This window comes from Pipistrellus kuhlii, unplaced genomic scaffold (genome assembly GCF_014108245.1).
Source record: "Pipistrellus kuhlii isolate mPipKuh1 unplaced genomic scaffold, mPipKuh1.p scaffold_m20_p_1, whole genome shotgun sequence".
Taxonomy (NCBI): Eukaryota; Metazoa; Chordata; class Mammalia; order Chiroptera; family Vespertilionidae; genus Pipistrellus; species Pipistrellus kuhlii.
In genome coordinates this window covers 83165580-83178634 of record NW_023425404.1, presented here as the reverse complement: position 1 = coordinate 83178634, position 13055 = coordinate 83165580, and the positions used below count along the sequence as shown (strand labels likewise).

The window sequence follows — 13055 nt, the reverse complement described above, 5'->3', positions numbered from 1 at the left end:
CTGCTTTTGACTTGCTGAAGCTTAAGTGAGGATTTCCTTGCAATGAGTAGCGTTTCCCTCTGTCCCTTGTCACAAGTTTAAAAACCTCACAGTTTGTATTATGTAACCATTAAGGTCTGCTTTTCATTTGAACTAGAATAACATCTTCATTTGATAACTGAAAAGAGCTGTGCTGTTTAGTCTTGAAATTTCTCATTTAAACAGAGGTCAAGCAGAATGCACCTGGTAGTGTCCAGCCTGAAACAAAGAAATAAAATGATGTTTTAGCCAAACCCAAAGCCCCAAGATCACAATGGCTGTACCTGGCCAGAGGAAGGAGCTTCTGGCCAGAGAAAGCCCTCAGTGAAGCTGAAATTGGTAAGACAGCAAGGGCATTTGTAGCACATGTGTCAAACACAAGGCCCGCGGGCCAAATCCGTCCTGCCAGGCCTTGCAATGTGGCCCGCACCGCGCTGTCATCACTGCACTCCGCTGCGTTTCCATCACAATGACAGTTTATGACTGTTCAGTAAACCATTCGGCCCGCGATTTAGGCTGGATTTTAGATTTTGGCCCCTTCTCTGATTGAGTTCGACACCCCTAATTTAGAGGGAGCCTTTGGTAGTCAAAGATTTCTAACTTGAACAGATAGGTGGATTTTAAAACAGCTGCCTTTCGTCTTTCTTATATGGATACAGTCCTCAGTGCTAGCAGGAAGCAGATCATCACCCTTATTTGCATCAGTAAAGGTAACTGAACATCTAGCTTGCCACCAAGGTCTTTTTAACCAGTCATATCCTAGCTAATTGATGTCCAAACACAATAATGTGAGGCCAGTCTTCTATTAGAATTAAACTTTGGGCAAGGAGACAAATTTTAAACTATGTGTTAGTCATATAGCAGGCTGTAGAGCTTGCAACTTACTAGTAATAGTTGCCCAATGCCATGTGAACCAAAAACTTATTTTGGGGTGTTTTTTCCTTCAGTTTTAATGTAATGTATTTAAACCCTGAAATAGAATTTATTTTCAGAAATCAAAAGAAGGTATCAAAAGGTAAAAAAAAAAATCCTCATATTTATCATTAAAAAGACATTGTAAAAGAGAGCTACTACCAATATTATGCCCAATATTATGCTTCTAAATGAAAGCAAAAGAGTGATTTATACTACAGTAAAAATTATTTTAAACATCTATTACACAATAATATAATCTCTTTAATATTCTTTTGAAGCATTTAGACTTCAAATGACAATAGCATACCAATATAGTAGTACTTTTTTTAATTTACAAGTTTTTAAATTATGTTGATAATGAATGATCAATATAAGCTTATTTGATGTGTGATCAAAAATATCGGGAAACTAGTGACCTCAAGAGTGATTTTAAATATAATTGTCTACTATATAGACACTTCTCCAAAGAGGACGTACAAATGGCCAAGAGCCATATGAAAAAATGCTCAAAGTCACTAATCACCAAGAGGCATAAATCAAAATTACTATGAAGTATCACACCTGTCAGAATGGCTACCATCAATAAATCAACAAATAAAAAGTGCTGAGGAGGATGTGGAGAAAAGGGAACCCTAGTACACTATTGGTAAGAATGCAGACTGATGCAACCATATGGAAAACAGTATGAGTTTCCTCAAAAAATAAATATGGAACTGCCATTTGACACAGGGATCCCAGTTCTAGGAATATATCCTAAGAACTCAAAACACCAATCAGAAAGAATGCATGAACTCTTATGTTCATAGCAGCACAATTTACAATAGCTAAGATCTGGAAACACCCTAAGTGCCCATCAGTAGATGAGTGGATAAAAAAGCCGTGGTATATTTATGCCATGTAATATTATGCAGAGTAAAAAAGAAGAATCTCTTAGCCTTTGAGATAGCATGGAAGGACCTGGAGAGTATCATGCTGAGTGAAATAAGTCAGTAAAAGAATGACAAGTATCATATGATTGCACTCATATATGAAATCTAAGTAACAAAATAAACTGATGAATGGAGTGGATCCAGAGATATGGCAGCATGGAACAGAGTGCAGAATCTCAGAGAGAAGGTGAGGAGGGTAGGTGGGTGGGAGGTAATCCAAAGATCTTGTATGCATATATGCATAACACGTGGACACAGACAACAGGGTGCTGAAGGCCATGGGCCAGGGGAAAGGTGGGTTGGAGGGGACTAATGGGGGGAAAAAGGAGGACATATCTACATACATAAAAACCCAGAGACCAGAACGCCATAACGACCAAAACAACGGGTCACTATGATGCCCACTGTGGCCAGAGAGCCAGCTTCATCCAGGGTGAGGCTGGCCCACCAACCTCACATGGCTCCTCCTCCCAGCCAGCCTCGCCCCTAATTGCCTCTCCACCCAAATAAGGGGTTGGGCCCGCCAGCCAACCTCCCGAAACCCCTCCCCCCACCAGCCCTGCCCACAATGAGTCCCTACCACCCTGATCGGCCTGACGTCCTTCCCCCACCAGGCCCCACGCCAGATAGCCCCCGCCACCCTGTTCAGGGGGCAGGGCCAGCCAGCCAACCAATCACTTGTGGCCTGTACCCGTGGCTGGTCCCACCCCCAATCAGCCTCCCCACCCCATTAGGAGGCAGGGCTAGCCAGCCAATCGCCTGCCATCTCCTCCTCCTGACAAGCCTGGACCCAATCTGCCCCAATTGAGGCCAGGCTGGCTGGACCCCATATGTGCATGAATTCGTGGACTGGGGACTCTAGTTTTTTATATATATATATAATTTTCTAACCACAATACTGCATATCTGAAATAAATATAAAATGTAAAGGAGTATGATTTCATTTATTAATCTTGGAAAGATACTTTCCTGTTACATAAATGTAAATTTCTAGATTTTTATCTCAGGTCTGAATTTTGTATAATTGCATTTATTTCATACACAGATTAGCTGGTTATATCCTTACTCAACTGTAGCAAAGTTTTCTAAATGCTCACCAAACAAATTTTCCTCTCTTCTTTGTCACATCACTGGCCTACATTTCTAAGTCCCTCCTGCAATTGAAGTGATAAAGTAAGATAAAATAACATAGATCACATCCAGACTTGGCAAAGAAAATGGATCATGCTTGTTGTGTCTCTTCAAGAAAGAGGCTCCACCTAGCTCCCAATGCCTTCTAAATTAAAATAAATATATAAATAAATAAATATATATATAAATAAATAAATGGCTCATGTTTGGTCTTCCATGTTCTTTTCTGGTAGCTGCATATCTATTCCCAGCACGGGCAAGGAAGTTTTGCTGAGCTGTAAAATAGCAAAGCACACGCCAGGATATATGAATGACCTTGTAAAACAGGATTCCTAATGCAAACAATAACCCTAAATTTTCTGGGACTAGTTGTATGAGGAAACCAATTTTTATTGAGTGTGAGAAATTATACATTTTGGGCCTATTTGACACAAAAGTTATCCTGTATGTTAAGTAATATATTACCACTATTTTTCACATGGCTTATTTAAATAACTAGGACAGAACTAAATGATGAAACCTACCATTCACATACTGCTTCACAATATACAAAAGCAGTTAATAAATATTATCTTATTGAACTTTAAAAACATTTTTAAAAAGTATTACCATCTTCTCTTAATTGTTTTATAAAAAATTATGTATAGTTCCTGATAATTGATTCATAGATCTTACCATTCCATATAATTAAAAAATAAAATAATTACTCCAGTAAACAAGTTTATAAACAGGCACAAAAAAATATATGCTGCCTAAAAGAGAACACTTATAATAAGAAGACATATACAGACTAAAAGTAAAGAGAGAAAAAGATATTTCATGCAAATAAAGCAAAAGAAAGATGGGTAACGACAATACTTTTATCAGACAAAATCACCTTCAAATGAAAACTATAATAAGAGACAAAAATAAGATATTTAATAAAAGCCTAATATGGTAAGTGTCTTGTCATCTGGTTGGCCATTCAACCAATCAAAATTCAATCCTATCTAGGAGAGTAGAGATGGCGATGGAATAGACAGATAGGTCTGGAGCCTTATCCGGGAGCAGAAAGAAAGAACAGCTGAGGGTCACACGGGGAGTATTTGTTGGCCAGTTAAGAGACAGCTAAACTCCAGGAGAAGGTGGGGGACTGCTGGACAGGGTGCCCCTGACCAGGCAGCCCCCATTGCAGCTGGGTTCCCTCTCAGAGTGACAGGCTCAGATGCAGAGACTGCATCATCTTGAAGGGGAAAGTGGATCTTATCTGAAGCTTGGAAAGTTACAACTGCAGCAACCAATGAACAACTGCGAGCCCCAGAACAGTGGTCCCCAAATTGGCACAAACACATGGTTTCAGAAGAGGTCTACACTCTACCCGGAAGGGTCAGATTTCACCTGGGATAAAGAGAGAGAGAACTACATAACCAGACATCCTGAAAAGAGAGACCATGAGGAGACTAAGAAACAGCCCACATATGAAAGAAAAGTAGGCATCACCAGAAAAGGAAGAAACAAAATAGAGGCTAGCAAAATATCAGAGAAAGAATTCAGAGAAATTGTCATAGGTGGCTGAAAAGAGTGGAAGACAAATTTGGCAATCTGAGTAAGAACCAAGAGGAAATGAAGAACCAAGAAGAAATGAAAAGTGAAATCGCTGCTATACAGAACTCAATAGAAATCAAAAAGAGTAGACTAGAAGAAGCAGAGCACCACATCAGTGAGCTAGAAGATAAGGAGGGGAAAAATACCTAAGTAGAGCAGTTTCTAGAAAGAAAAAAAATTAAAAGGCAGGAGGAGAGCCTAAGGGAATTTTGGGACAACACGAAACAAAACAACATCCACATAATAGGTGTGCCAGAAGGAGAGGAAACTGAGCAAGGAACAGAAAATCTGTTTGAAGAAATAATGACAGAAAACTTCCCTGATATAGGGAAGAAAAAACCCACACAAATCCAAAAAGCTCACAGAATCCCAAGCAAAATGAACCCCAAAAGACTGATGCCACAGCACATTATAATTAAATTGGCAAACACCAAGGACAAAGTAAGAATCTTAAAAGTGGCCAGAGAGAGACAGAAAGTTACATACAAAGAAACACCAATCAGACTAGCAACTGATTTCTCAATGAAAATTCATCAGGCCAGAATGGAATGGAATTAAATATACAAAATCAAGCAAAAGAAGGGTCTGAATACAAGAATACTTTACCTAGCAAGGCTATCAATCAAAATTGAAGGTGAAATCAGGAGCTACACAGACAAAAAAAGGACTAAGGGAATTTATCACCACTAAACAAGCAACGCAAGAAATAGTAAAGGGTCTGCTGTAAAAAAGAGTATAGGAAGCGAAGAAGGAACACAGGGGTAAAGAATAAGAATGGTGACAAATAAGTACCTATCAATAATAACTTTAAATGTAAATTGATTAAATACCCCAATCAAAAGACACAGTATAATTGATTTGATAAGAAAACAAGACCCATATATCTGCTGTCTACAAGAAATCCATCTCAGGAAAAAGAAAAAAAAGAAAAGAAAAAATAAAAGGACATAGGCTGGGGGTGAAGGGATAGAAAAAGGTCTTCCAGGCGAATGGAAATGAAAAAAAAAAAAAAAAGCGAGAGATTGACAGCAATATACTCACAGTAGGAGACTTTAATAGCCCACTATCACCATTGGACAACTCTAGACAACAAATCAGCAAAAAAATATCAATCCTAATGACTCAGTAGGTCAGATGGAATTAATTGACATCTTCAGAGCATTTCACCACAAAACCACAGAATATATATTCTTCTCAAGCGAACATGGGTCATTTTCAAAGATAGATTATATGCTGGGACATAGGCAAAGTTTCTTCAAATTCAAAAATGTAGAAATCATACTGAGTATCTTCTCTGATCACAATGGCATAAAACTGGAAATCAACTACAATAAAAAACAATCCAAAGAAATCAAACACACGGAGACTAAACAGCATGCTATTAAACAATAAATGCGTTACCAGAGAGATCAAGAAAGAAATTAAAAAAAAACACCATGGCAATGAAAACACAACAATGCAAAATCTATGGGAAACAGCAAAAGCAGTCTTGAAAGGGAAGTTCATAGCTCTACAAGCCTATTGCAAAAACACAAGAAACAATGGTGATCAGTTACCTAACCCTACAACTCAACGAGTTAGAAAAGAGCAATGAGAACAGTCCAGGGTAAGCAGAAGGAATAAAATAATAAATATTAGAGCAGAGATAAATGACACAGAGGACAAATAAACAATACAAAAGATCAACAAAAGCAAGAGCTGGTTCTTTGAAAGGATAAACAAGATTTATGAACCTCTAGCCAGGCTCACCAAGAAGCAAAGAGAGAGGACACAAATAAACAAAATCAGAAATGGAAGAGGTGAAATAACAACAGACTCCACAGTATACAAAGAATTGATACAAAATACTTGAACAACTTTATTCCAACAAACTGGACAACCTAAAGAAAATAGACATATTCCTAGAAAAATATAACCCTCCAAAACTCAATCAGGAAGAATCTAAATAGCTCAATGTACCAATAACTAGAAAAAAAACTTGCAGCAGTCATCAAAAAGCTTCCAGCAAACAAAAGCCAGGTGGCTTCACAGGGGAGTTATACCAAACATTCAAGGAAGAACTAAAACCTATCCTCCTCAGACTATTCCAAAAAAAATTAAGAGAAAGGAACACTTCCAAGCTTCTTATATGAAACTAGCATCACCCTAATACAAAAACCAGATAAAGACAACAGAATGAAAGAGAATAAACAGGCCAACATCCCTCATGAACATAGATGCCAAAATCCTGAACAAAATTCTACCAAATCGAATCCAGAAGTACATCAGAAAGATCATACACCATGACAAAGTAGGATTTATCCCAGGAATGCAAAGATAGTACAATATCTGCAAATCAATAAACATGATACATCACATAAACAAACTGAGAGATAAAAATCATATAGTCATATTAATTGATACAGAAAAAGCATTTGACAAAATCCAACACCATTTCTTGATAAAAACTCTCAACAAGGTGGGAATAGAAGGATCATAACTCAGCATAATAATAGCTATATATGATGGGCATACTCAATGGGCAAAAACTAAACTCATACCCCCCTAAGAACAAGAACAAGACAGGGATGCCCACTCCCACAACTCATGTTTGACATAGTACTGGAAGTATTAGCCATTGAAATTAAACAAGAAGAAGAAGTAAAAGGCATCCAAATTTGAAAAGAAGTAAACATGTTCTTATTTGCAGATGACATGCTATTGTACATAAAAAACCCAAAAGACTCCATAAAAAAACTAACAGACTTAATAAATGAATTTGGCAGTGTAGCAGTATACAAAATTAACACCAAGAAACCTATGGCATTTCTATACACCAATAGTGAACTTACAGAAAGAGAGACTGATAAAGCAATCCGATTTACCATCACAACAAAAAATATTAAGATACCTAAAAATAAACTTAACCAAGAAGGTAAAAAAATAAAACAAACTATATGTGGAAAACTATAGGACACTGAAAAAAGAGATAGAGGAAGATGTAAACAGATGAAAGAATCCTACCTAATAAAAAAATAATATGCAAATTAACCATCACTCCGCTACACCCACAAGCCACACCCAGTAGCCGCCCCCACTAGCCAATAAGAACGAGTATGCAAATTAACCCCAAGATGGCTATAGCCACAGAGAGTAGTTGAGAGGCTTGGGTTTCCCCGTCAATAGAGGAAGCCAAGCTTTCTACACACCCTGGCAGGCCTAGGCCTCCACTCAAGAATACAAAGTTTCAATTATAGAAGCTAAATCCCAAGAAAAATGGTGGCAGCCACAGAGCTGGAGATAACATGGTAGGTTTGCCCACAGCAATGGAGGAAGCCAAGCTTTTCACCTACCCTTGCCCGCCTAGGCCTCCATTCAAGGATTCAAAGTTAAATTATAGAAGATAATCAAATCCAAACAGAAATGGCAGCAGCCACAGAGCAAGCAGGAGGTTTGTCTCTGCTCCAGGCAACAAAGTTTCAATTGTAGAAGGTTAATAAATTCCAGATACCAGGGCCTCCGCTTAGGTTGCGGGGGGGGGGGGGGGGGGAGGCATGGCTGACCTGCAAACCACCACAGGCCCCTCGCCTAGGCTGCCCCACAACCCAAAGGAAACCCCCACCCTGATCAGGGCAAACCAGCTGTTCCCAGCCATGCTTCAGGCCTCTATTCTATCTAATAAAAGAGTAATATGTAGATAGACCATCACTTCAACACACAAGATGACTGCCCCCATGTGGTCTAAAATCCTTCCCCTATGTGGAAACAAGATGGCCACCACAAGATGGCCAGCAGGGGAGAGCAGTTGGGAGGCACCAGGCCTGAAAGGAAGGGCAGTTGAGAGGGAGCAGGTCTGCAAGAGAGGGCAATTGGAGGCAATCAACCCTGCAGGGGAGGGCAGTTAGAGGTGACCAGGCCAGCAGGAGGGAAGTTGGGGGCAAACAAGCTGGCAGAGGAGCAGTTAGACATCAATCAATCAGGCTGGCATGAGAGTGGTTAGGGGGTGATCAGGCTGGCAGGCAGAAGCGGTTAGGGGCAATCAAGAAGGCAGACATGTGAGCAGTTGTGAGCCAACAGTCCTGGATTGTAAGAGGGATGTCTGACTGTCATTTTAGGCCCGATCCCACTGGGAAGTCGGACATCTCTTGAGGGGTCTCAGATTGGAGAGGTGCAGGTTGGGCTGAGGAACATATCCCCACCCTGTGCACAAATTTCATGCACCTGGCCTCTAGTATACCATGTTAAAGGATTAGTAGAATCAATAACAGTAAAATGTCCATACTATCCAAAGCAAAGAACAAATTTAATGCACTTCCTATTGAAAAACCATTGGCATATTTCACAGACCTACAAAGAACTCTCAAAAATTTATCTGGAATATAAAAGACCCCAAATAGCCACAGCAATCCTGAAAAGGAAGAATAAAGCAGGAGGGATCTCAGTACCAGATTTCAAGTTGTATTACATAGCCATTGTTCTTAAAACAGCCTGGTCTGGCACAAGAACAGACATACAGACATATAGAATAGAGAATCCACCCCTGTGTCATTTTAAGTGATCCCCCTCCCCCCATATTGATACCCCAATTCCTTTTTTTTACCCCTAAAATGAGCGCAAAAAGAAAAAGCTACTCCATGAAGTACAAGAAAGGAATCATGCAAGACTCTTGGGACCAAAATCTTACTGTTTTCTGAAAAGAGAAGCTGTTGAGTATCCAATTGGTCCGAAAATGGCAAGCAGAGTATGGTAACCTCATTGAACAATGGACAAGGGAAATGCTAAAAAGCACAAGTGTGGATCAGGTCAGCAATCATTATTTTCTGAGCTGGAAGACCTGATCTGTGGGTGAGTTGTTGACAGGAGAGCGGAATCTTTGGTTGTGAATAGGGCTCAGATTCAAGAATTTGCCCTTGCAATGGAACCACAGTTTGACATAGCCCCTGAAGACTTCAAAGCATCACAACACTGGCTGGATAATACCACAACACTGGTGGGTCTTTAAGAAGATCTACAACATTGTTTAGGTTGGAAGATACTCAAGTTATTAAGTGAGCACTTGCATTCAAGTCTTTTATGGATGATGCTGACTTCTCTAAATATAATCTTTCCAACATGATTGCTATGGATGAAACTGCAGTGTGTATGGGCCAATCATCTCAAACAACAATTGAACAGCAGGGTGCCTCCTTAGTGTACATTCCCTCCACTGCTTATAAAAGTGCACGTTTCCTATATTTTGGCAATTCATCTGGATGGCACTAAAATCCCACATTTAATCATTTCTAAAGGCAAGAAGGAAAAGATTGAATGTGTTTTGGGCGTTTTTATTCTTGAAACTGAAAAAGCCTGGGCCACACAAGCAGTTATAAGGAAGTGGGTTGATTTCATGCTGCCACTTGTTATGAGAGGGAGACAAAGAGGTCTGCTAGTCTGAGATGCAGCCAGCACTCACCACGCTAAAGACATGAAGACATTTCTTCACGAAAGAAAAATAGATCAGATAATGATTCCTGCAGGAATGACGGCCTATCTCCAGACTCTTGATATTGCAATAAACAGGCCATTCAAGGACAATTTGTGCATGGAAATTAATGACTACATTGAAAATAGAATGGAGAGAAATCAGCGTGGAAACTTTGTGGAACCTAAACTGCAAGAAGTTGTGACTTGGGTGAAGAATTCATGGGAAAAAATCACTGACAGTTGCATTGCAAATGCACTGCGAGCAGGCTACCTTGACAAGAAGTACTCATTTAAAGACAGTGCTATTGCTAAACATGAGAGATTTGGTCCCCTAATTCTGAAAGAAATGGAGTCACAAGAAATTCACCAGGAAATTCAGAAATTGGATTGTTATGATGATGTCATTGAATAAATGAGTAAATTCCTGATACTGTAGGATTCACAGCTTGTCTGGTTTGTGTTGACAACTACCGTACTATCATACCGTATACAGGTAATAAATTTCCTTTATTTTCATTTAACAATAAATGTGTACCGTATTCTTCTTCATGAAAAAATAAGACATACCCTGAAAATAAGACCTAGTGCATCTTTGGAGCAAAAATTAATATAAGACACTGTCTTATTTTCAGGGAAACATGGTAAAATACCTTAATAAAAAAATTTTAAAAATGTAACTCCATCTAATTCATATCTAATAAAAGGAGTAATATGCAAATTGACTGTCACTCCAACACACAAGATTGTGCTCCCATGTGGACACAAAATGGCTGCCACAAAATGGCTAGCAGAGAAGGGAAGTTGGGAGGGACCAGGCCTGCAAGGGAGGGCAATTGGTCACATTCAAGCCTGCAGGGAGATCACTTGGAGACGACCAGGCTGGCAGAGGGGGGTAGTTGGGGGTGACTTGGCTTGCAGGGAAAGGCAGTTGGAGAGGGTGGGGGGGCAGGTACCAGACCTGCAAGTGAGAGCAGTTGTGGAGGGTGGGGGGGCAGGCTTAAAGGGGAGGGAAGCTGGGGGGGGGGGGCGGGTACCAGGCCTGCAACGGAGGGCAGTTAGTGGTGACCAGGCCTGCAGGTGAGGGCAGTTGGAGGCAATCAAGTCTGCAGGGGAGGGTAGTTCGGGATGACTAGGTTGGCAGAAGGGAGAAGTTGGGGCAACCAGGCCTGTAGGGAAGGGCAGTTTGGAGGGACCCAGGCCTGCAAAGGAGAGAAGTTAGAGGGGGACCAGGCCTACAGGGGAGGACAATTAGGGGCAATTGTGCTAGCAGGAGAGCAGTTAGGCATCAATCAGACTGGCAGGGGAGTGGTTATGGGTGATCAGGATGGCAGGCAGAGTGATTAGAGGCAATCAGGAAGGCAGGCAGGTGATACATTGGGAGTTAGCAGTCCTGAATTATGAGAGGGATGTCCCAGATTAGAGAGGGTGAATGCTGGGCTGAGGGACACACACCCCTCATGAATTTCATGCACCGGGTCTCTAGTATGCTAATGATATGCTAAGGCTTCTCAACCATAGCTATGATGTGCACTGACCACGAGGGAGCAGACACTCCAACCAGTAGGTCAGTATGCTGCTGGGGTCCAGTCTATTGTGACTGAGTGAGAAGGGCCAGACACACCCTGAATCCATCTGTGGTCACGCCCACACTAGCCAGCCTCTTGCATCCCTTCCTGGCCCTGATTGTGCACCAGTGGGATTCCTCAGCCTGGCCTGCATCCTCTTGCAATCCAGGACCTCTTGGAGGATGTCAGAAAGCTTGTTTTGGCATGACAGTAGAATGACTAGTCACTATGACATGCACTGACTACCTGGGGTCAGATGCTCAATGCAGGAGCTGTCCCTGGTGGTCAGTGCACTCCCACAGGAGGCAGGGGGCTGCTCAGCCAGAAGCTGGGCTCAGTGAGTACAGTGCTAAGGATGCCTGACTGCTGACTTAGGCCTGCACCCCATAGGGAGCAAGCCTAAGCTGTCAGTTGGACATCCCCCAAGAGCTCCCAGACTACAAGAGGGTGCAGGATGAGCTGAGGGACCTCTCTGAATGCACAATTTTGTGCACTGGGCCTCTAGTATAATAAAAGTATCAATCAAGAAGAAGAAGAAGAAAAAGAAGAAGAAGAAGAAGAAGAAGAAGAAGAAGAAGAAGAAGCAGCAGCAGCTATAACCCTTATAAACATATGCACACCTAACATAGGAGCACCTAAAAATATAAAGCAAATATTGATGGTCATGGAGAGAGATCAATAGAATCACAGCAATATTAAGGAACTTTAACAACTTATTGACACCAATGGATAAATCTCAAACAGAAATAGTGGCCTTAAATGATATATTAAATCAAATAAATTTCATTTATATTTTTAGAACATTTCACTTGAAGTAACAGAATATACCTTCCTTCCAAAAGTAAATGGATCATTTACTAGTAAAGAAAAAATAAAATTAGGCCACAAAATATGTCTCAACAAACTTAAGAAGATGGAAATCATGCCAAGATCTCTGATCGTTATGGTACAAAACTAGAGAAAAAAAATACAAGAAAAAAAAATACAAAATAGTGAGGTAGCTAAAAATCATACTACTAAAGAATAATTGGGAGACAGAAGATGGCGACTGGCAGGATGGAATGGAGAGAGAGGAAGTGAGTGAGTGAGAGTATGAAAGGAGAGTGTGTGGCTGTGCAGGGGGTGTGTGTGAGTGAGTGAGGGTAAGTTAAATCTCACAGGAGCAGCAGGAGCTGGCAAACAGATTCTCCTTGACAAGGAGAGACTACCACCACTGCGGGCACTCCTTGGATGGCGGGACTTGAGCAATGACAGAGCCCACACCATCTTGAGTGGAGAATGGCCTTTTTTTTTTTTTTTTTTTTTTTTTTTAGAAATTCATCAACACCACCAACAACACAGGCCTTGGAACTACCCCACGACCCAGCACCCACTCCAGCCAATATCCTGCTACCCCAGCTGCAGACTCGCGGAACCTGGAATCTCCACCTCCAAAGGCACACCTTAGGGCAGCTGTAAGTGCAACTCCCCT

The 13055-nt window shown here is 40.9% G+C and overlaps 1 protein-coding gene across 1 annotated transcript in view; it reads right to left on the bottom strand.

Moving 5' to 3' along the window:
- Window positions 1–3193: 3193 nt before the first annotated feature.
- The window catches only part of CCDC7 (coiled-coil domain containing 7), a 224827-nt gene continuing 214965 nt past the window's right edge, over window positions 3194–13055 (bottom strand). Inside the window, exon 16 of the mRNA XM_036453963.2 lies at window positions 3194–3268. Coding sequence (XP_036309856.1) covers window positions 3194–3268 — 75 coding nt within the window. The remainder of the gene's footprint in view (window positions 3269–13055) is intronic.